This window comes from Hermetia illucens, chromosome 1, assembly GCF_905115235.1.
Source record: "Hermetia illucens chromosome 1, iHerIll2.2.curated.20191125, whole genome shotgun sequence".
In the NCBI taxonomy this organism is placed as follows: domain Eukaryota; kingdom Metazoa; phylum Arthropoda; class Insecta; order Diptera; family Stratiomyidae; genus Hermetia; species Hermetia illucens.
In genome coordinates this window covers 13,044,736-13,069,740 of record NC_051849.1, presented here as the reverse complement: position 1 = coordinate 13,069,740, position 25,005 = coordinate 13,044,736, and the positions used below count along the sequence as shown (strand labels likewise).

At 46.2% G+C, this 25,005-nt stretch overlaps 1 protein-coding gene across 2 annotated transcripts in view; it reads left to right on the top strand.

Moving 5' to 3' along the window:
- The window catches only part of LOC119659110 (RYamide neuropeptides), a 91,932-nt gene that overhangs the window by 60,545 nt on the left and 6,382 nt on the right, over positions 1-25,005 (top strand). For both annotated transcript variants that reach the window (XM_038067043.1, XM_038067036.1), the window contains exon 2: positions 14,518-14,676. In XM_038067043.1, coding sequence (XP_037922971.1) covers positions 14,565-14,676 — 112 coding nt within the window. In that variant the 5' untranslated portion in view covers positions 14,518-14,564. The remainder of the gene's footprint in view (positions 1-14,517; positions 14,677-25,005) is intronic.

The following is a 25,005-nucleotide window of genomic DNA, read 5'->3' as shown; positions in this document are numbered from 1 at the left end:
GTGTCCATAACAAGAACAAAGAGGAGTGGTGAAAGTGCGCTTCCTTGATGAATACTAACAGAAACACGAAGCGGTTTTTATACACCCGCCATACTTCGAACTTTACTTTTCGGATCATGGTAGAGCAATTGAACCCAGCGCACGAGTTCTTCTGATGATGATGATGAGTTCGTATGGTACACGAACAAACGCTTTCTCTAAATCCAGAAATGCAATGTAAAGAGGGCGATGTTTCTCACGGTGTTTCTCCATGAGTAACCGCGCATCGTGTACTGTGTTAGTGGCTCCGCAGTTCTTGACAAATCCGGTTTCATTCACGTTTACTTCAACGATTTCGGGAAGACAGTTGTGAAGAATGCATTCAAAAATCTTCATGGTATGGGAAAGTAACCGGATAAGGCGGTAATTTGAACATTCTGCTGGACTACCTTTCTTTTTCCATATTGGAACAGTGGTACTTTCTTGCCAGTCAGATGGTGTTCTTCCTTCCTGAGTAACCCGGTTAAAGAATTCACTGTGCCACAGTGTTGGGTCCCAGCTCTTCGCTTTCCAGAGCTCAGATGCGATGTTGTCAGGTCCTGTTGCTTTCCCCGATTTCATTTGTTTTTTTGCCTCCTCAACTTCAGGTGGAACTGCTCCAAATGTCGGCAATGATTGTGGAAGTGAAGGATGAACAAATTCTTCATTTGAAATCTGCTCGAAGTATTCTCGCCATCTATCCGTTGCGGCTCGACGGTTGGTAAGCAAAGTACCCTTCTTGTCATTAACGCAACAGAAGTGTTCGGTATCCTGTGTACGTTCATTATGGCTTTTGGAAAGTCGATACAGATCTTTCTCGCCATCCCGAGTGTCCAGTTTATCGTAAAGATTTTTGAAATGGTTCGCTCCGGTGACAGCGACCACTTTCTTTGCCTCACGGTTGGCATTCTTATAAATTTGCCAATTAGCAGGCGTTTTATCGTGGAGAAATTTTTGGTAGAGGCGTTTTTTTTCACGGACCTTCATTTCAACATCATCATTCCAAAGCCAAGTATCTGGCTTGGTGACCCCGAGGGTTGCAGAGGCCGCTTTGTGGATCGTGTCTTTCATTTGGTTCCATGATTCTTCCACATTCGTAGGGGTCGGCAATCGTATGAGTGAGCTCGTTTCTTCATTCTTCTCACCAAATCGCGTTTAGCGTCGCAGCTTTTGGCACCAGGCCATCGGGTTTCTTGCAGAGCGCAGATATTAATGCCTGCGTCAAGAACCCTTGCCCATTTCTCGACAGGACCGGGGCCCGCCCTGCCACGTCGACTAAGGTGGACGCCTTAGCATTTCTCCGAGATTTGTGACTCAATCCGGTCATCATGTTTGTAACGACATTGTATGCATTTTCTTGGTCGACCTGTCGCGGGGCCTGTCACCAAGAGAGATCAGGTAGGATTTAGCATAGTAGAATAACTCCAACTATACTCTATTTATCTCTTTCCCTGATCTCAGCATTTTATTTTCGTTTTACTGAGGATAGTGCAGTGTAGGTTGCCTCAAACCCTCCTCCTTTGCCTGGGGTTGGGACCAGCGTACTATGTTAATAGCATGGCGGAGTTAGTGAATAGGTCACATATTTAGAAAAGGTATTGTGTATCATGCCAAATAGTAAAATCCACTATTCCAGTATAGTCCATAAGTGGGTCGTTCTTGAGTTGCAGAAGAATGGAGGAGAAGCTCAAACTTCTCAGAAAGCCCTAGTGAAGCAAAAAAACATATTGTCAGGAACTTACTCCGATAGTACGTAGTTCGTAAGTAGTCTTGTTTCGGAAATATTACTATCTGAACATCGATGTCAAGTTGAGATTGTTCCGCCTCAATGTTCTCTCTATGCCATTATATAGGAAGGTAATTGACATTGTTATTCGGAAGAACCAAGTACATATATCAAGAACATAGTAGTCTAAAGAAAACCTTGTCCGTGTGGACAAACCTGATACTGAGAGATGCTTACCTTTTTTTTGTACTACATGTTGACCAGGACTAGCATACAGTAGGCAGTGCTGACCCCATATCTCTAAATCAGTGGATTGTATCATGGGTTGCCAAATAGCACATCTATGCTCTGTATAGCGCCTGGCTACTGAGATTGGACTTGTGGGGCCTATGATTGTCGTCCAAACAGTCAAACCTTTTGCTTTTGTGTCTCGAACAGAGGTGCCTTGTACCAGATTATCTAAGGTTATATGGTAATGATATAAATATCACTTTCAAGATCATTCGACATCAACAAGGGTCTACAACAAGAGGATGCCCTATCATGTTTCCTCTTCAACCTGGCCCTTGAGAAAGTCATCCGTGATGCTGAGGTAAATGCAAGAAGTACGATCCTTTTTAAGTCCACCCAACTGGCCTATGCTGACGATATCGACATCATAGGAAGAACGACCCGATGGATGATGCATTCCTCGGAGACGCCAGACAACTTTTTTATAGATATCGAATTGGTGGACCTCGCGCAAAACTGGGATGTCTGGAGTTCCTTATTAAGGCAGGCCTAGACGGGATACCGGTTGTTGCGCCGTTGGTGATGATGATGATGATATAAATATAATGTTATGGTCAAAAACAAGCGCTAAAGAGATTATAGTGACGTTGAACAAAACTGGGGAAGGAGTTGGACTAAAGATAAATAAATATAAAAGTGTTGACATAAACCAGAAAAAATTGACTGTCAATTGTGCGATGTTAAATAATTTCAAGTCAAAAAGTTTGTTTATTTACAATAAACAATCAGAAAGGGCGAAGATCGTGCTTTTACAAGGACCATATCTGTAAAGAGTTCGGTCTACTTCATGATACCAATAATAAATTTATAGGGAGATAATATTGACAAAATATGGAATAATGGATTTTGAACCAGATGAGGGATGACGAATTGGTTACAAGAGGAAATTATATTGTTTAAGCAATTAACCAAAAGCGAAATGATGATCTGGTATAGCCCGGAGCTGAAAACACAAGCCAAACCCTATTGAGCAGTGTTCCGTCAATCGATGCAATTGGTTGACCGAAAAAAGTGGAAGCCAGAGAGTTGTTGGAGGCGGCAGCATAAAACACAAGAGGCTTTATAAGACATTGTCCTATCGATAGAAGTTTTCTTTGCTTCATGAAAAAAATTGATTTGTCCCGTCTCGGCAGTAAAGACCAATTTTACTATCGGTCACTTATTGGCGAGTACCAAGGTAAAGTGTTGCTTCGTGTGTTTATCGACTATTTCATTCTAGATCATAAACACTGAACTAACGATAAATAATATTGAAATTTTCAATGAATCACCGGAGAAGGCTAATTTATTCGTCGAATTTTTTTCTGGGAACTCTAACCTTCCATCATCTTGGCAAAGTTATCCCAACATACAAACTTGCGATTCTCGTCAAGGACTCTTGCACTTTCGCACAAGTGAAGTTTTTACATTACTAGGCAAGCTCGATGTGTCCAAATCTGCAGGTCCTGATGGTATTTCGCCCATAGTCCTAAAAAGCGGCGCTTTTTCTCTAGCTAGACGTCTGCGCAAACTTGTCCATTTGTCTTACGCTCAGGGTATCTTTCCATCGGCTTGGAAAATTGCTTATGTACAGCCCCACCTGAAAGAGGAGAAACTTGTGATCCCTCTAACTACCGACCAATAACATTAACTTCAATTCTGTGAAAACTTTTTGAAAGACTTATCAACTCTAAATTAATGACCTTCCTTGAACACCCCGGTGTTGAATCAGAACTTCATACCCAAAATGCCGGGGTACCTCAAGGTACTGTTTTGTCACCCATCCTTTTTCTCATTTTCGTTAATGACCTCTTAAGTAACGCCTTCAATCCAATCGACAGCTTTGCTGATGACAGCACCCTTGACTCCGAGTATTCGTTTGATTCGCTGGCTGATTCTCGTCGTAGTAAATTGCGTGTCAACCGTGAGCGCATTTTTGAGTCATTGAATGAGGACATACCATCTATTATTGGTTGGTGCAACGCAAATCGTGTTCAGTTCAATGCTTCTATAACCCAATGTTGTCTCTTTTCAAATAAACTATGTGCTCCCGTTCCTCCCAATCCATGCTTGTCAATGGTTTGAATATTCCCGACTCACCCCCACTCAACATATTGGGTACTCGAATAAGCTCAGCTGGACCGACCACATCTTCAGAATGGCTGAAGATCGCCCTGTATGTGCAGATGGAGAGGAAATGATCCCAGAAGGACCTCTAAGAATGCCGTGGGGCATGTCCTCATTGCCCCACTGGTGCACACGCAAGCTTGCCTTTGGAGTTTGTGTAACTCCTTGGTTATTATGGTGAGTTCAGTTCTTTCTGCCAAGATTATCGCCCCATAGGTGATCATAGGCAGTGTATATCCATCAATATCTTTGGAGTGTAACCCCATTTTTTCCCTGCTAAGGACCTGTAAGTCATCAAAGCCCTTGTAGCTTTCAGGAAAGTGTTTGCAACATGCGTGCTCCAGAAAATGGTTGGTCCAGTGTATTTCCCCAATGTTTGACCTCCATTCCTCGTTGGACCTCCATGTCACCTAATGGCTATCATGTGATCAATTTGCGCATGTCGGTACTTCTAATTGCCTACTCTCTAACTTCTGCCCTTTCAGAAAGCAAAGGCTCCTTATCATTCTTAAAAGAGACTCTAAGGTGACTTCTAGGTCTTTCTAGATTAGTGCTGGGAAGATGCCATCTACTCCGGGTGAGTTGGTGGTTACCACTGCTCACCATACCCTACCTTTCGAGCGTACCTCTTTTGCTAGTTGCCAGCTCTTCTTGCTTCCCCTTTTGATCGTTGTAGGGATGTCAGGCTTTCTTTCCAATTTCGTGATTCATGCACTTCCACTTTATTGCGTGCACAAAAGCATACCAATACATATATGTTACGGACATAAATTAAAAATGGCCGGTATGGTTACTACCGGGCATGTTTATTGCAAATAACTAATAAAAGTCAAAAAAGGAAAATTAAAACCCCGCCGTTCTTATAAATTCACTTTATATGATGATCACGTCACACATGTCTTGGATGCCATAAATTTACCTGAAATGCGAAACTAGGACCTTTTATAACTTTGTTAAAAGTAGTCGGATTGCCTTCAAACTTTTCAAGATTATGTCCTATATGTATTCTCGTCTATGCTGATGCCAAATTTCGTATTCCTGGGATGAACTTAAAGAAACTTTCCAGTAAACTTCCAAAATATTGTAATATGCTATTATTAGCTTTATTTGATAATTGATTAGATATCGGAATAAGATGTATTTTGAGGACTAGATTTCATATAGTTGCATCACTGTGATTTTTTTTTTTAATTTTTCGGTTGGGTAGGTTCTGTGGGCAAGTCCTGTTTTACTTTTTGGGGTACATATTTTTTGCCCTACCTCCCCTAGGTTTCACCCAATAACAGCAAAGAAGTACAAAGTACAAGTACTCATTGAGCTCTTCCATCTGATACCCCACATGACCATGTTCTGTGAAAAAAAATTACTCCCTCCTTTCGCATGTATGGAGGCGCCTCTTAGAATTCAATACAAAATGGCGCCATCCGCTTCATGCAAAGGGACGTACGTTCTCACCAAATTTTGAAACAATCGGTTCAGCCTTTCCTGAGTAAATAGGGTGTGACAGACGGGCAGACAGACATTGAACCGATTTTAATAAGGTCTTGGGTTTACACAAACCCTTAAAAATGATTCAAAAGCGAAAGAATACAAGGCGAAATCAGAAAAACGATTAGGTCCTATTCTCCTCAATTTCACGAGTTTGCATATAGATGACACCTGGTATGACCTTAAATGCGCTGCCAAAACAACAGGGGAAGAAGCAGTCGAAAATGAATCCTACCGCCTCCGATCGTTATGATAATGCATGACAGGAAGCGCTTGACAAGAAAACTGAGCCATCTAGGCAACATATAGAACGAAAAACAGAAAGACGAACAGAGAAAATTACGAATATCTCGGACTAGGGGTTAATAAAACATTAAGACAAAAGAACAAGGAGAAATCCAAAACTATTCTTTGTAAGTGTAAGTGAAACACGCGTGAGAAGGGAGTCTTATTTACAAGAATTATCGTAGGTCATAATGGGAACATTCTATTGTCAACATTGGAAGAAATAAACCGGGTTCCGTTTGGAATTCACAACGCTTATGAGCCTCGCGAAGCGTATCCTTTGAGGTTTATGGCAAACCGCGAGCATTATTCGTAAACGTCAGTTTTTGCTGGCACTTCGCTCTCGACAACCCATGTCCGTTGGTGGGTCATTATTTCAAAAATATAGAGAGGAAATGTGAAACCAGGAATTAATTCTTTTCGATACCTAAAAGAGCGAGATTGTTGAGATAATCGTAACATTAGATTACGTGACATACAAAATAGATACAAATGTACTTCCTAAATAATTACCCCCTCAAAATTCCGTTTTGACAGTTGAACGCTCGCAAAGCCCTCAAATCCATTTCGTTTGGAAGTGCTCATAACACGTCCGTGTACTTCGCGAGGTTCGTGGGTGCCATAAGGAGCGCGGCTACAGAGTCAGCCATCCAATGTCCAAAAATGAAAAAGGCGCCGCAACTCATTAAATCAGGCAGTCCATGGACCATGGAAGCTATCCACAATTTGGTTTTCCCCATCTGAAACCAAAAATACCAGAGAAGAGAATTGAACTGTACACCGATTAGACGATTGATGAATATCAAGAAGGTTTCAAGCTCTGTAAGTCCTTCCAAATCGCGATGCATATGCGAAGAATATAAATATTATAAATAGCAAATGAAGTTGGTCTACGACTTGGAAAACGTAGACAATTTTATAAACTTAGGAGTTCAATTGACGCAGGATGGAATTACGGTGGAGAAACTAAAACGCCAAATTCGGTTCCCAAACTGACCCTTCTACTCGGTCCTGCCGAACAAAACATAACGCATATGCTTCTGATGTGGAACATGGACCATAACACAAACTTCCAGAAAACTGACCAATACCTTCGAAAGTAGGTAGGGAAATAACAGGCCCTTCACCCGCTCGTTAATCTCCCAGTTTGCCGCCCTTAGGATCGCACATATTTCGTCCGTTGTTTCCCCATAGATCTAATCGAGTTTGTCTATGAGCTGCTTTCATTCCATTGATTTGAATAAATTTATCCAGGGGCTGCAAATTGAGTAATGCATTTATAGCTGCACCAGATGTCATGCTCATGGCACCGGTGATACCCAGACACACAGTTCTTTGCAGTGTGGCCTCCTTCTCCTTTTTGTGAATAATACCATTGTGGTTTTATTTAGATTAATTGAAAGTCCTTGCCTGAGGCACTAACTGTCTATCAGATCAACGGAACCTTGTATATTTCTACACACCATTCCAAGATCCCGATCAACAGTAAGCACAGTCACGTCATTGCCATGACTTTGAGCGTGTATTGCCAAATTTTGCAATTCGCGTAGTAATGAGTCGATCAGCATACTCCACAGAAGTGACGACAGCACGCCTCCTTAGGGGCAGCCTTTCGTCGCTTCCGTTGTTAGATAGCGATCGGCACCCTCTTCAGAACACAGCAATTTCTGCGTTAGCATAGCATTATCATTAAAACATCATCAACACCATGCATCCTGTCGGCATCAGAAAGTTTTTGAAAAGGCGCACAGTCAAACGCCCCTTCAATGTTCACGAACACTCATATCGTGTACTCACTCTTCAAAGTTGCATCCCCTATCTTTGAAACCAAAGAATGAAGAGCAGACTCACAGGACTTTCCACGCTGGTAAGCATGTTGGTTTTCATTGAGTGGATGTGACCTAAGTGCGTTTCCATGAATGTGATGCTCCACCAGTTTCTGCAAACCTTTCAGCAAGAATGTCATCTTTCCCAGGTTTCGGTATGAAGGCTACCTTAACCTTCTGCTAAGAGGTAGGCACACAGCTCAAAGCAAGAATCAAAGCAAAGCAATCGCTCTAAGCGCTTCACACCCTCCTTTAGCATTGCTGGATAGATGCTATCCACGTCAGGTGCTTTGAAGTGTTCAAAGGAGAGTCTGGAACTGATTGAATTCTAGGTATCAGTGATTTGTGAGTGCGAATTCGTCTAGCGCTCGCCAGTGTGTAATCACTTTTGAAGTATAGCTTGTTAGGTGAATGACTTCATTTCTTCTCGGTCCCACGAACGTAGGGATGCACCCTACATTTGCAGTCATGAGAATAACGGAAGTGATGAAATTCCAATCTGGAACTCGTGAAAGTACCATCGGGTTTCCTAAGAGAGCCCAATTTGGCCGACTCAACCGTTTTAAGAATTCTGCACAGCTTTGAAGTCTCGTTTTCGCCTTCCTGTTCCTCACTGTACGCTCTAACGGATTCTCGTTTCGACCACCTAACGACCCTCTTATATTCACGCTGTGAGTTCCGGAAGTTTAACCAGTCTTCTATCTTATCGCTTTTATAAGCATTTTTGAAAAGTCGCCTGGTTGATTTTTTTGAGGTTTTGCAGTTCCCGGTTCCACCAAGGAACTCTTTTACCGCTTTCGCTTCGGGAAATAGGATAAGCCTCTTCAGCACTCTAAAAGTGAGCAATTCAGAGTTCCCAATTCATCTTCAAACGCCAAAGGAGTCCTTAGTCGCCTAGGGAGCGGTAATTTATTGCCAAGAAGTTCATTGATCTTTGTCCAATCCGTTTTGCTAGGATTCCGTTTTCGTATTACAGACTATTCGCCAACAATAGTCAGATTAAATTCTAGGTACCGCTGACCTGAGAGTATGACTTCGTCTAGCACCCGCCAGTGTGTAATCAACTCTAACACTTTTGAAGTATAGATTATTAGGTCAATTACTTCACTTCTTCTCGGTCCCACGAACGTAAGGGCGCATTCTACGTTTGCAGTCATGAGACCAACTGAAGTGATGAAATCAAATAGCTTCTCTCCTCTTAGATTGAATTTGCTACTGCCCCATCAAATATGTCAAGCATTCGAGCATCGCAACCTATTAAGAGTTCTAGACCATTTGATTCCGCATACGCTAGTATAATAGATCCCCAAGTTCTTGCGTCAGTGGAGGATACAAAGAATCATAGGGTAAATCAGCGGAGGCAACTATGATGTTTTTCCTCTCGCCATTAATCTGGTATTGTACGATGGCCGTTACTAAGTTCAGGGGGTCAGTCCTGCAGCTTTATCAGCCTTGCTGCCAACAGATAGGAGGAGGCTCTGGCATGCTGCAGGTTAATTTTATCAATCATTATGTTTTTCGACATAAACTGAGTCTAATATGTATTGGAAACCTGTTAGAAGCGTCCGCGTGTGACAGAGTTTCCCCCACAACGTACCGCCAGAGACTCGATCCCCTCATGTTCGATTTCTTTGAGAAAAGCCGCATTTGGGGTTACTTCAGTTCTCAAGTCCTCATCCATGAAAGGTCTCATCCCGCAGAGCATTCGACTGTTTTTCACTTAAGGCCTTCATTGGTTTATAGTGTCCAGTTTGCATAGATTCGATCACTCGAACTGACTTCAAGTCCGTTCTGTTCATGTCGCTGGCTTTTCTTTCATTCGCCTGTTCCGTAAATGGTATAGGGGAAGTTACTAGCAGGTAGGATTCACTCTACAGTCCCTTCACGAGTGCGAACTCCTATACGGAGGTTCTGTCTCTGTGTGCACTATCCTTCGGGCGGAGCTCTAATTTGCTCTATATTCTTTGAGTCGAAGACCATTATTGTTCTTCGCTCTCAAAATGAAGATGATGCTCTACAGATGATTTGATTTCAATCTATCTAGGAAAAAATGGAGAACCATGTCCCCTGAGCACTTTCAGACGCTTTTGGTCCAGTTCAAATACCGAGCTGAAACCCTCTACGTTTGTAGATTTGTCCTTCCTGGCATTCCTGAATTTTACCCTCCAGTGCCCGTAGTTCATGCTCAGATTCTGTTTACCTAACATGTGGATGATGTCCCCCGCCTTCCTTCGAGGGCCAGGTAACCAATATCCAACATGTTCGGCCCTGTTCAGTGTTGACAATAGTATGCTCCGGTCGATTGCCAGAACTCAAAGCCGGGATTACCTGCTGGAGCCACTTTCAGGCAGTCTCATCAGTGCACTCTAAATGGAGAAGCCTGTCGCGAAAACCTTGACTGTTAAATCTTGGCTTCGTTCCGAGCTCCTGCATTTTTTTCCGCAGGCATTCCCGTAGGATGGTAAACTGTCCCTCTGACATTCTGTCATTCTTGGAGGAAACTCGCACGGCAGCAGTCAGAACTGAGACTGCAGCTTCCACGAACGCCCTCTTCCTTCCCGCCTTCGTGCCCGTGTTCCTATGGGAGGGACCAGCTTCATTGAAATCTCTCTCGCTGATTTGGTCATCTCCTGGTATGCGTTCCTAATCCCCGCGGGATAAGTGGATGTAGCCTGTGGTGTGAAGCACAATGAAGCGTTGGCCACTACACACACGTTTCTTGGGCGCATTGTCGCTGACAGAAGAGTCTGGTGAATCCAGTGTAGGTCTCACCGGGGTTACCAGTTTATCCACACCTTCCGTCGAAAATTCCGCTTTCTTGAGTCTGATTTCTCTGGACATTACCGCACCTGGTGGTTCAGCCACGTTTATGTCCTCATTCCTTAGGTGCTTCATCTTCCTTCGCAGTGCCTTTTTTTACCGGGGGGTTGGGGTGGTTCCAGGTTGACGGTGTCCGGTCTGCTTGGGTCCATGATCAGCTTCCCTTTCTTCCGTTCCTCCTGGTAAAGGTGAAGGATAAGGTTCTGACAGGCAGGATTCAGCATCTTTTTTTTTTTTTTTGTGTTTTTGTATGTACACGGAGGTGGAAAATCTTAGAAAGATACGTCCGCCGCCCGAACGGCGGAACTACAGCGGGCGCGTGTGGGATTCACACCCACTAAAAACCACCCCCGGTCTCTCCAGCCCCAGCCCCGCGGGACCACCATTGAGGTATTACTTCGCGGGGTAGGTTTGTTCTTAGGTACTCATCCTTCTCCTATTTGCAGCTTTCCCCCTTCTTTGTACCTTCAGCAACTCCTCCTGCATTTGGATGATTGCGGAGCCAACCGCAAGCCACTTCTCCTCGGACTCCAGCATCTCAGTAACCAAGCTCTCCGGGGTCCCGTTCCTGCCCAGCACCTGGTTTAAGCTCTTTCTCTCCATCGCAAATCGTGGGCAGTGGAACATCCCATGCTTTGGATCCTCCGGTATGCCATCGCATCTGGGACAGTTCGGAGAATCATCCAACCTAAAGCGGTGCAGATACTGCCTGTAGCAGCCACCGTTTCCCGTGAGGAAATGGGTAATGTGGTAGTTGGTCTCCCCATGTTTTTTTTTCAAGCCACACCCTAATGTTGGGAATGAGCCTGTGCGTCCACCGACCTTTCGTAGACTCGTCCCATCTGCGTTGCCAGAGATCAAGCGACTTTGCCGCATTTCTACGCTGTGCATGCCCCTCCATACGTCTTGCATTGTACACGACACTCATTTCTTTGGCCAGAATGTCAACCGGGATCATGCCTGCCACCACCAATACTGCCTTATCTGATGTGGTTCTAAAAGCACTGCAAACCCTCAAAGCCATCCGCCGGTAAACCGAGTTCACCTGCTTCCGTCTCTGAAAGTTTGCAAGAGCCTCTGCCCACACAGGCGACGAGTAGAGCAGAATGGAGCGCACCACTCTGGCTAGCACCAACCTCCGGCAATGTTTCGGCCCACCAATATTTGGCAACATTTTTGCAAGTGCCGTGGTGGCACTGGCTGCCTTTTGGCATGCATACTCTAGGTGCTCCCTAAAACTCAATTTGTCAATTATTACTAGGTATTATTATTAGGTATTTGATAGCCGGCTTTGATACGACCGTATGTCCACCGACCTCCACTTTTACAGTGTTATTTTTGCTGCGTTTCGTTATTAAGGCCGCTTCCGTTTTCGCGTCCGCCAAGATCAGCCCGGCCTTTTCTAGCCAGGACTTTACCGCTCTCACTGTTTCTGTTGCGTAAACCTCCACATCTTCTGGGTGTTTTGCTGCAACAACCACAGCTAGGTCATCACCAAAGCCGACAATCGTAGTCCCCTCTGGGACGGGAAGAGCAAGCACCCCATTATACATGATATTCCACAACAGGGGACCAAGTACCGATCCCTGTGGTACCTCGGCTGTGACAATGTACTCTTTGGGGCCCTCATCCGTCCCGTACCAGAGAGTCCTCTCTGAGAGGTAGTTTTCCACCCAATTCGCTAAGTATCCGGGGACACCTATGTCAGCCAACGCCCCTTTAATTCTATTCCACGCCTCGAAGGTGTTGGCGAAAAGGTCGGGCCTAGTCTTCACTGCCAGTTTCAAAGCTCGGTTGGGGATGCCATCCAAACCTGGGGCCTTGTTGTCACCGAACCTACCACATATTTCCCGCAGCTCCTCCACAGTTACAGGCGGTATTATGCCGTCATTTGGCTGGACAAAAATTTGCCTTCCCCTATTTTCGTGGTGAGGGAACAGAGTGGTAACAATCTGTTTAAGGCGGCGCGGACAGGTCACCTGGGGTGATTTCCGCAGCCTTTTCATCACCACTCTGTAAGCCTCGCCCCAAGGGTTTATGTCGGCATGGTCGCACAGCTGTTTGAAGCAGCTCTTTTTGCTCCTCCGAATGGCTTCCTTTAGGCGGCCAAGCAATTGCTTGTGTGCCTCCTCTCGACCGTCGCCACCGGGTTTTCCCCTGAGCCTCTGGCAAAGCCTCCTTGCCCGAAAAGATGCGGCTCGCAAACTTGCGATTTCGTTGTTCCACCAGTAGTTGGGTTGCCTACTGGGGAGCAATCGCCTTTTGGGCATAGTAGCATCGCATGCTTCCGTCACCCATCGAGTGATCTGGGTGGCTTTCTCTCCAGCCGTACCATTCAGGGATATGTCGGATTTGAGCACCGCGGAAAACGTGTCCCCCTCGAAAGCTTTCACTGTCCAGCCAAGCATACCACCCGGCATTCTGCGAAAACTCTTTTTCGAGCTCGATCCGCCCTTGATCTCTATGCAGATTGCCTGGTGGTCGCTGTGAGTATTCAGCATCTAGTCGCCATCCTTATTGCTTGCAGTTCCCTTCTGCCTAGCCCTTCTCTTCCGTTTGCGGATAGATTTGGGCTGTTGGACCGCGGACGGGCCGGCCGTAGTCGGATTTCTAGTTTTTCTCAAGTTGACAGTTTTCGTATAATACTTTCCTTCCTGAACCCACATTGGGCGCTAAATTTATAAATTCCCATTTTGAGTAGAAAATAAACAGCGATTTATTAAATTTGATTCTAAAAATCTTGTAAGATTAAGGGAATCCACGAATAAGTTATTTCATTCAACTTTTTGTGAAAAAATTATACTTAAATGTCCGAGCCCACGTCGTGAAAATCCTTGTTTTCACTTTCCATATTAGCTTCTTTTAAAACATATTTCCATACTTATCGCTCATTCAAAAGTACTTAAATATATCCCATTAGTAGATAACGGGATTATAACTTGCGTCAGACTTTCATTCAACACATGCGCATTTACACTTTCTCCGAGTACTTATGATTTTCAAAATACACCGGGAAGGAAAGAAGCCTTAAAACTCATTTAACTCTTCCATTTTACATTCAAATTTTGCTCTCACCTTTCAGGTTGTTTTCATTTCTTAAATTTTGTCTTTTATTATCCAGCGAAGTTACATCTTATTCTGCGAAATAAAAGTAAAAGTATCACTTCCTTCACGAGCTATAAACTGACTATGGAAAGTATAATTGAAATCTAAACTCGAACTTCGCCTCCGAGGAATTCCAAAAATTCGAAGAGAGAGAAAGTTCTTGTGGAAACCCATGAAAAGTTGCTGCGAAAAGATTGTGATTATGAGAATTATGGCTTTTCTATTCGTGTGGGATTTTACCTTATAAAGTGATTAGCGATTTCATGCTCGTATTATTCTACTTTTACTTTTGGTCTTTGGAAAAAAAAGAAAGGGGTCATAAGATAAGTTTGGTCCCCAAGGGACTTGAGTATCTTTGTATATTCGCGGGTGCAGAAGATATTAGCAAGCAGCTTTCTCTTGTAATTAAAATATGATTTACTTTTATTTAGTGATTTATTTATCCTTAATTTCTATATATATTTCAAATTAACCCCCATTAATCCACATGAGGGCAAAAGCACTTCAATTGATATTTACACATGAAACACCACATTCGCCCTGATTCATTCAACCCCCGAAAAGTCCCACCAATAACTATTGAATTAAAAATAGAAAAAAAGTTAAATAAGGTCAATGATGTCCTTGGGAATTACCCTAACAGATAAATCTATTTTTTTCGGATGCATCCCATGGAGTTGATGGTGCATAACATTCAGTACGTGATTGATTCAAATAGGTCCATGCACGTTGCAATGCGTGGACATGAATGAATGGAATTCATTGATGATACTTTGAATGGAATCCTTTTTTGCAGATCTGCTGAAATTCATTCAGGAAGTAACGTAGGTATTTTTTTTTGTATCGTTACAGATTGAAATTTACTAACCGTTGTAGTATTCATTCATACTTAAAAGAAAATGGCAAGCGCGTCGTTTGTTCTTCCTTTGGCTCTTCTGGCTGTTTTGATGGTTGTAGTTGCGAGTGAACAGCCTCCTGATTCAATAGAAATGGCGGAAAGGAAACCAGAAGGTAAGCTTTTATAGTCGAAAATGGTTTATTGTACTATTTATTAAAAATTTAAAGACTCAGTATTATAATTGATGGGAAAGATAAATAGTAACGCAGAAGTGGAGGTGTAAACTAGAAGTATTGATTTATTTGCCCTTATATAGTGGTTTTCATCGTTGAGGGTGCCTGCTCCTTATTATTATTCTGTCAAGGAAAAGTCCTTAAAGAACTATTGTGCCCCTTTTACTGGTTATAGTGTACCCATTGATCATAGTATCTCAAGCAGGCCTATTTTTTTTTTTTGTGCGTACACGGAGGTGGAAAATCTTAGAAAGGCACGTCCGTCGCAGTTCCGCCGCCCGAACGGCGGAACTACACCATTGAGGTATTACTTCGCGGGGTAGGTTTGCTCTTAGGCACTCATCCTTCTCCTATTTGCAGCTTTCCTCCTTCTTTGTTCCTTCAGCAACTCCTCCTGCATTTGGATGATTGCGGAGCCAACCGCAAGCCACTTCTCCTCGGACTCCAGCATCTCAGTAACCAAGCTCTCCGGGGTCCCGCTCCTACCCAGCACCTGGTTTAAGCTCCTTCTCTCCATCGCAAATCGTGGGCAGTGAAAAATCACATGCTCTGGATCCTCCGGTATGCCATCGCATCTGGGACAGTTCGGAAAATCATCCAACCCAAAGCGATGCAGATACTACCTGTAGCAACCACCGTGTCCGGTGAGGAACTGGGTAATGTGGTAGTTGGTCTCCCCATGTTTTCGCTCAAGCCACACCCTAATGTTGGGAATGAGCCTGTGCGTCCACCGACCTTTCGCAGACTCGTCCCATCTGCGTTGCCAGAGATCAAGCGACTCTGACCTTGCCGCACTTCTACGCTGTGCATGCCCCTCCATATGTCTTGCATTGTACAGGACACTCATTTCTTTGGCCAGAATGTCAACGGGGATCATGCCTGCCACCACCAATACTGCCTCATCTGATGTGGTTCTAAAAGCACTGCAAACCCTCAAAGCCATCCGCCGGTAAACCAAGTTCACCTGCTTCCGTCTCTGAGAGTTTGCAAGCGCCTCTGCCCACACAGGCGACGAGTAGAGCAGGATGGAGCGCACCACTCCGGCTAGCACCAACCTCCGGCAATGTTTCGGCCCACCAATATTTGGCAACATTTTTGCAAGTGGCGTGGTGGCACTGGCTGCCTTTTGGCATGCATACTCTAAGTGTTCCTTAAAACTAAATTTGGTGTCAATTATTACCCCCAGGTATTTGATAGCCGGCTTTGATACGACCGTATGTCCACCGACCTCCACTTTTACAGTGTTATTTTTCCTGCGTTTCGTTATTAAGACCGTTTCCGTTTTCGCGTCCGCCAAGGTCAACCCGGCCTTTTCTAGCCAGGACTTTACCGCTCTCACTGTATCTGTTGCGTAAACCTGCAACAACCACAGCTAGGTCATCAGCAAAGGCGATAATCGTAGTCCCCTCTGGGACGGGAAGAGCAAGCACCCCATTATACATGATATTCCACAACAGGGGACCAAATACCGATCGCTGTGGTACCCCGGCTGTGACAATGAACTCTTTGGGGCCCCCATCCGTCCCGTACCAGAGAGTCCTCTCTGAGAGGTAGTTTTCCACCAAATTCGCTAAGTATCCGGGGACACCTATGTCAGCCAACGCCCGTTTAATTCTATTCCAGTTGGCCGAGTTGAATGCGTTTTTGACATGCAACGCCACCACGGCACAGCAGCCACCAGAAATCAGTGCACCTTTTGCCAGGTTTACCACCATGCCAATTGCGTCCACCGTAGAGTGGGCGCGTCGGAAACCAAACTGGCGTTCCGACAAACCATTGCTGGTTTCGACTATGGGCAGGAGTCTGTTGTAGATGACTCTCTCCATCATCTTCCCCATTGTATCCAACAGGCAGATAGGACGGTACGACGCTGGGTTTCCAAGTGGCTTGCCAGGCTTCGGAAGCAACACCAACTTTTGCTTTTTCCACTGGGCAGCGAATATTCCTTCTTTTAGGCACGCCTCGAAGGTGTTGGAGAAAAGGTCGGGCCTAGTCTTCACTGCCAGTTTCAAAGCTCGGTTGGGGATGCCATCCAAACCTGGGGCCTTGTTGTCACCGAACCTACCACATATTTCCCGCAGCTCTTCCACAGTTACAGGCGGTATTATGCCGTCATTTAGCTGAACAAAAATTTGCCTTCCCCTATTTTCGTGGTGAGGGAACAGAGTGGTAACAATCTGTTTCAGGAGACGCGGACAGGTCACCTGGGGTGATTTCCGCAGCATTTTCATCACCACTCTGTAAGCCTCGCCCCAACGGTTTATGTCGGCATGGTCGCACAGCTGTTTGAAGCAGTTCTTTTTGCTCCTCCGAATGGCTTCCTTTAGGCGGCCACGCAATTGCTTGTGTGCCTCCTCTCGACCGTCGCCACCGGGTTTTCCCCTGAGCCTCTGACAAAGCCTCCTTGCCCGAAAACATGCGGCTCGCAAACTTGCGATTTCGTTGTTCCACCATTAGTTGGGTTGCCTACTGGGGAGCAATCGCCTTCTGAGCATAGTAGCATCGCATGCTTCCGTCACCCATCGAGTGATCTGGGTGGCTTTCTCTCCAGCCGTACCATTCAGGGATATGACGGATTTGAGCACCGCGGAAAACGTGTCCCCCTCGAACGCTTTCACTGTCCAGCCAAGCATACCACCCGGCATTCTGCGAAAACTCTTTTTCGAGCTCGATCCGCCCTTGATCTCTATGCAGATTGCCTGGTGGTCGCTGTGAGTATAGTCCTCACTGATATGCCAAGCGATTCTACTGGCTAAAGTGGCACTCATGTATGTCAGGTCCACTATAGACCCCAGGCCCCTTCCCCGGAAAGTGTACGAACACCCAACATTCGCCAGTACCACGTCCAGCTCCGCGAATGTTTCGAGGAGAACACGTCCCCTGACATTAGTTACCCGGCTGCTTCATTCAAGAGCCCACGCATTGAAATCGCCTCCTATTATGATCGGCCAACGTCCTCTTGTTCTCCACAAGTCCACAGCGCTGCTTAGCCCGTTTGGTCTTTGACCCAAACGCTACCACCGCGGTTTCGGAATGGTTCACTTAGAATGGCCACATCGATGTTTTTCTCGCGGATAGTTTGCGCGAGTAGATCCTGCGCCGCCTCGCAGTGGTTGAGGTTGATTTGTATCAACCTCATCTGCGATTTGTGCTAAGGGCTCTCCTGTATTCCGAGCACCTGCTGCTGCCCGCAATGTGCCGATGGTCCACACCCTCCTTTCCTTTGCACAGTAGACAATTTGGGTCAACTCCGCAGTCCTTGCTGCATCTCTTGCATTGCTTTGACCTGTCATTTGGGTTAGTGCATGACTTCGCAATGTGACCAAAGCCAAGGCATCTAAAGCACCGTTTTAACGCTACCTGTTCCCTAAGGCGACACATAACCCAGCCTATTCTCACTCTCCCTGCTGCTAACAGTTTGAGTGCGTTCTCCACTGGTAGGCTGATGATGGCGGTTTGTGTTCCCCCATAGGCTTTCCTTAGCGTTTTCACCACTGAATCTTGTATTCCGGCAAGATCGAACTGTTTCCCCAAAGCTTCGCGAACCTCCTCCTTCGTCGTGATTTCATCTATATCTTTGCAGATTATAGTGATCTCCGGCCTGCTAGCTCTTATGTCGGCTTCCTGCCCTAAAGTCTTCCCGATTTGGCTTAAGAATTTGTCCGCGGTTACATCCTTGGATTTCTTAAGTTCCAACATAAGATCTCCCTTCTGCGATTGTCTAATACGGCTGACGTTGTCTCCCAAATTGGTGAGTTCGGGGTCTGCCTTCACTTTCCTGAGAATGTCGGCGTATGACCCTTCGCCTCGTTTGGAAATGAAAATCACCTCCGGTCTAATCTTCCTCCGATAATTTCTTTTCCGCCGTTCTACCTTCCTCCAAGCTTCCGCATCCGCCTTTGAAGGTTCGATCCCTTTTCTCGAGGTAGCCACTGCAGTATTTTCACTGGTAGCTTCAGACGTACTTTTCATAAACTCCGCCTTTTTGGGAATTGAGTCCTTTTTTCTTTTCATCCTGGGCCTTGCCGTACGTCAAACGGATGCCTCTTATCATGGCCCTTATATTTTGGTGAATGTTCCTGCGCTCCTTTATAAACTCACACAGCTCCATGATCTTTTTACCGAGGGCAGTAAAGGCAGCTCCAGACTGATCATTGCCCAAAAGATCGCTCGGGTGAATCGGCGTCAGTGATTCTTCCTCATCGAAGACTCCCGCTATACGCTTCCCACTGGGGGTAGCGATCGTGGGGGCTTGTGCCCGTGTGGAAGGTGATCTGCGAAAAATCGAGCTCCTTCTGAACGGATCCATCACTGGAGCCAGTTCAAGTTCCTCCCGTACGCTTGTAATATTAGATGCCACAGTAGCCAAGGTTCCCACTACTGAGGCACTGCGGCCGTTGGATATCGACGGCCGGGAGCCCGCTTGCTTACTCCCAAAAACCGCCGGCACTGGGTTTCCGAAGCCCTGCACCGTAACTTCATTCTTCTTCTGCTCCTCCATGTTTGGTTTTATTTCTGGGTATCCTTCCCATAGCCAATTTTTATCCAGGGGTGGGCGTTTACTTCCCACCTACCCGGCCTGCGCATAAACTTGCCCATACACGTACATCTCCGGATGCGTGCATGTGCATGGCCATGACACATTCGCCGAGCATTCCCTTATCCGCACGAAGGGACGCGCCTGATGGGAGATTTGGCAACTCCACACAACCGTCAGGAACTTTAGTACGTTCCCTACTTCCAGATCTTTCAGCTTTGCACCAGGTATTAAGTGTTCTCCCAGATGCCTCCACCTGCTTTGCACACTCCTCACAAAACCTGCAGGCAGTGTCCGTAGATATCCCTAGCTTCCCTAGGTGATAGTTCAGCCAACAATGACCAGTGAGAATTCCCATTATGATTCGGAGGTTCTTTTTGGTGAGGTTTAAGCAATCCTTGTATGCATGGGTTCGTATCCCCCAATAAGCACCCTGGACTGCTCCATCCCTGGTAGACCCGCCCAGTATAGTTCCCTCAACCGTTCCTCTTCGTTTCTTAGAGTCATAGCCATGAAACCGTTTTCGATTCCACAGAAGGGTTCTGGTCCGTATAAAGGCGTACCTGTTCCCTCCTTATCTAGTTCGTCCGCTGATTCGTTGCCTTTCAACCCAACATGGCCTAGAACCGAAAGTATCCAGACCCTGTTGGACGAGCCGAGTGTATTCAGTCTCTCAAGGCATTCCCACTCCAATTTAGAGTTCACGTGGTTGGACTTAAGTGCCTTGATCGCTGCTTGGCTATCGGTGAGAATAGCTATGTTCTGCCCTCTGTAGTTTCTTTGCTGATTAAAGAAGGCACATTTGTCTATGGCGTATATTTCCACCTGGAATATGCTAGTGTACCTGCCCATTGGCTCAAAGTACATTTTCCTTGGACCAATGACACCGGCACCCGTTCTCTCTGGTGTGAGGGATCCGTCAGTGTACCAAGTAATCAGTTGTTGGTTTAAGCCGTATGTCTCACGCTCTCCCAGTTTGCCCTGTTACTCCAACGATCTTCTTATCGAAGTGAAACCCCGTTGTCATGTTATCCTTTGGAATCAACAATTCCGTATACCGCCTAGAAAGAATATCAATCTTCCTTCGATTTAGGCAGCTCCCCGCCTCACTGATACTACCGGTCATCCTGAATATTGCCCTCCTTGTCTGCATCTGTATGTGCAGATGGAAAGGGCTGTTGGGCCTGTCTTCATTGCCCCGATGGTACACACGCAAGCCAGCCTTTGGAGCTTATGTAATTCCCTGACTTGTGTGCTGAGTTCGGTTCTTTCTGCCCAGATTACCGCTTCATAGGTAATCATTGGCTTTACTATTGCAGTATATATCCAGAGTAGTATCTTCGGGTTGCAAACCCCATTTTTTTTCTGCTATGGATCTACAACTCATCAGAGCCCTCGTGGCTTTCCGACATGTGCCTTCCAGAGTAATTTTTGGTCTAGCGTAATTGACCTCTGGTTCTCGTTTCACTTCCATATCATGTAATATTATGGCTCTCAGGTGATCAAGCTTACGCCTCCTAGTGACCATTCAGCATACTATGGTGGTTTTGGCTGGGTTGATCCGCAGTCCCAGCTTCCTGCACCAGACACTAGTAATCCTTACTCCAGTTTGGATTCTATCCCATAGGGTATCCTCATATTTGCCCCTACAGATGAAAACATTGTCGTCCGCGTAGCCTTGGAGCTGTATTCCAGTATTTGTTAACACGTCCAGGAGTTCATCTACTACCATACTCCACATCAGCGGCGATAGTACTCCACCCTGTGGACAGCCTTGAGTGGTGTTCATGATAATAGAATTTGTACTTGTTTGTACCTCTATTTGTCTGCTTTCTAGCATTTTGCCCATCCAGAGTGCCAGGGTGTTTCCCACTCCTTTGCGGCTCAGGGCATCCTGTATCTCTGTGTGCGATGTGTTGTCGAATGCTCCTTCGATATCCAAAAACGCGCGCAGTGCGATTTCTTTTGTTTCTATGGCGTCCCGTAGTACATCTGTCAGCTGATACAGAGCAGTTTCAGTTGACCTTCCTGCCCGGTAAGCGTGTTGACAGTGATGTAGGGGATTACGCTTTAGAACGTTATTTCTAATATAGTTGTCTATGACCTTCTCCACCGTTTTGAGTACGAACGATGTTAGGCAAATTGGTCTGAAAGATTTAGGGTGAAATGGATCCTTTTTACCTAATTTCGGAACAAAGGCTACTTTTTCCCGTCTCCATGCCCTTGGTATGTATCCTAGTGCTATGCTCCCCCCTTTTTTTTTTTTGTGGGAGTAGGGTAGGTGAATGCGTTTACGCACAGAGTGTTGGACTCCCGCCGCAGCACGCTGGCGGACTACCAACTAAACACCTCCCTGTCATCAGAGAACTAGCCTGGAACCGTTTGACACATTACTTCGGGCTAGCCCTCCCGCTCTCCCGGCTTTGGGAGCCTTCAAGTCAGGGAATTCCCTTCACCAACGGGAGGGGAGGGGAGGAAGGGAGTTGTTAGTTCAGGGAACCCCTTACCGTCCGATCCCTCCGCCGGTCGAGTTCAATCTTCTTCGTAGTAAGAAGAGCCCGAACATAATGCGCAATACGATTCCAGCTGCCAGCGCTCTTCAGCATCTCTCGCACAATGTTATCTGGAGAGAGCTCCCCTGTGTCTGCATAAAGCTGCTGGCGGAGGCCGTCCTACCTCTCGCAAGAGAAAAAGGTGTGTTCAGCGTCATCGGCCACTCTATTGCAGAACACACAATAAGGAGATCGCGCCTTCCCAACCCTGTGCAGGTAAGACTGAAAACCTCCATGCCCACTTAGAAGTTGGGCAATGAAGTAATCAATCTCACCGTGCGTTCTGTTCAACCATGGATCTAATTTGTCGATGAGCCGCGCAGTCCACCTGCCCCTTGGCTCATTTTGCCAAGAAAGTTGCCACTCGTTAAGGGTGCGTTGACGTTCTTCACGGGCAACCACTTCTCTTAAGTTTTCGATCTTACGGCGGTAGATAGCTTTGCGCTCCTTGGCAAAGAGGGCAACGGGGATCACTCCCGCAATCACCATCACAGCCGGTTCGGAGACCGTGCGATAAGCAGACGCCACTCGCAAAGCTCCCCGCCTCTGCACTTGAGCGAGGCATTTACGATGCACCTCCTTGTCAAGGGCATCAGCCCGTACCTCCGCACCATAGAGAAGGACGGACTGCGTTGCTCCCATGAGGAGACGTCTCCTAGTTGATATAGGGCCGCCGACATTCGCCATTAGCCGACTCAAGGCCGCGACTCCTGCTGCAGCCCTGTCCGCTGCTGCTTTGATTTGCTCGAAGAAGCTCATCTTCGAGTCGAGCATTAAACCAAGGTATTTAATCACTGGTTTTGACTCTGTAGTCAACTCGCCGATCGATATGGCACGCAAGGTCGGGATTCTCCTTCTGGTCAGGATGACTACTTCGGTTTTTTCCAGCGCAAGGTTGAAACCGCGAGTAGTCATCCATCCGCTCCCCCTTACCACCCTCAAAAGAGGCTCTAAGATCAGTGCTGGGAAACTGCCATCTACTCCGGGAGATTTCAGTCGTTTAAAAGTTCTCACTGCCCACCTTAGCCTAGCTTCTGAGCATACTTCTTTTGCAGTTTCCAGTTCTTCTTTCTTCCCCTTTTATTCGTTGTTGGGGTGTCAGGCAGAATGTTGTCACCTGCCACCGTGGGGTAGGATCCTGGGAAATGAGTTCTGAGAAGCAGGTGGGTACCCTGTCCTCCTCATTCTCGGTAAATGTCCCATCTTCCTTCTTCAAATAGACAGAGGATATTCCTCCGTCTTTGGCTACAGCCTCGTACAGCCTGGTTGCTTCTGTGATCTGTTCGATCCCTTCACAGAATTGCCTGAAGCTGTTCCGTTTCGCTTCCCTATCGCGTTGCTATTTTTGTACCTTTGCCAGTCCCCGATTTGTTTTGCCCGATTGATGAGTTCTCGTACCTCTGTTCTCATTCTGGTCATGTTCCTGTTCCACCATGGTACATCCCTTGATGACTTAACTGTCTTAGCCGGACAGTTGGCCTCATATGCGTCAATGACGCTTGCGTTGAGGTTTTTCACTACTGTTTCTAGTTCCAGCTCGCTCCTGATGTCACCGCCCCCTTGAAGGTGGGCAATGTTGTTGCCCAAGTGCGTTGCGTAGGATTCCCAATCCGTTCTCGTGGGATTCCTTATTATTCTTTCTATTTCGGAGTTACCCTCAATGTCGAATCTGATTATCCTGTGATCAGACATAGAGGGTTCATCCGATACCCCCCAATTCCTGACCATTCCGTTCATTAGAGTATTTCCTAGAGTTATGTCTAGTACCTCCTGTCTAGTGCTGGTCACAAATATTGGAGTGTCCCCTAAATTATATATTTCTAACTTATTGCACCTCTACGATTGGTGTCGCTGCCTCACCCAACGTCCACCACGTTGGCATCGGAGCCGAGGAGAAGTGGTAACGCCCTCTTCTCACAATACTTCGTTAGTTTTGCGACTTGTTCCGGTGAAGCCCGGATTTCGTCTCCTGGGAAGTATTCCGATGCCACGATTGCCTTTCGAGTGCTCCTCCCGGCTTCCAATGAGACTTTGATAGCCACAAGGTCCCCGGTTAAGAACTCTGAAAGACATATGTATTTTGAATTACGTTTAAGAATTATGCAAGCTCTTGGTTTTTCACAAGAGGAGTCCCAAATTACCTGCATACTTCCTCCTTGCAGACCGCGAATCTGCCCCCGGTACACCCAGATCTCCTGAGCCAGCACTATTCCAATGTTCTCCTTGGAACTTGTCCTTGCAATTACTGCAGATGCAGCTTTCGCATGGTGGAGGTTTATTTGGGCTATCTTAGTGCTAGCCATTGGCTCCGTTATTGCTTGGAGCTCTTCTCCACTGTCAGAGTATCGCCCTCCTCCTCCGAAATGGCGCTTTTCTGCGCATCGCTGTCCACCCTAAGTCCTAGGTCTAGGTCGTCCAGCTTCTGCTCTTCACTGGGCAGCAGGTCTACTTCCCTGGTTGTTTTTCACTCGGAGTCTCTTCCGAGGTATCATTCCTCGGCTTTTCCCTGTGCGCGTGCCCGGGTATGTTGGCAAATCGGTAGTTGATATGGCAACTCTGACGTTTGATTGCCTGCAGGGATCGGTCATCTACTCCGATCGTGAGGAGTTTACCCTTGCTCTACCCCTTGCTTCTGAAGACTCTCCATAGTCGGGTATGGAGATCTTCATTCTGGGCGATTAGGAAGCCCATAAGGTTTTCTGTTTCTATTGTTGCGGCTTTTGGCAGAAAAACTGTCACCATGTGGGTTCCTGGTATATTATCCCCAGCAAATGTTGACAGTTCCACCCATTCCCAGCCTGGCAATCTAGGAACTATGGTTCTAATCCATCCTGCAGTGTCCTCCGTCGCGCAGTCCACCAGTATAAGGCCTGGTCGAAAGCGTATCCCGGTGAACACAAGTTTCGTAGTCCATCCCTTGTACATCTGTCTGACGACAAGGTCTTCAATAATTTTCTGCTACTCACGAATATTTGCTGGGGAAACACTTTTAGAAGTATGACTCGTCAGACAATTGAGCGCACCAGCATAACTAGCGGACTTCCCGATTTCTGGCTTCACCCTTGACCTGCCCGGGGTTTCTCCTCTCTTGGATTCAGGTTTGGATTTTTTGGGAGCATTTCCTTCATGCGGGCTAATCTCCACTGCTCCCCCCTTTCTTGGCTCCGATAAAGATGGCTT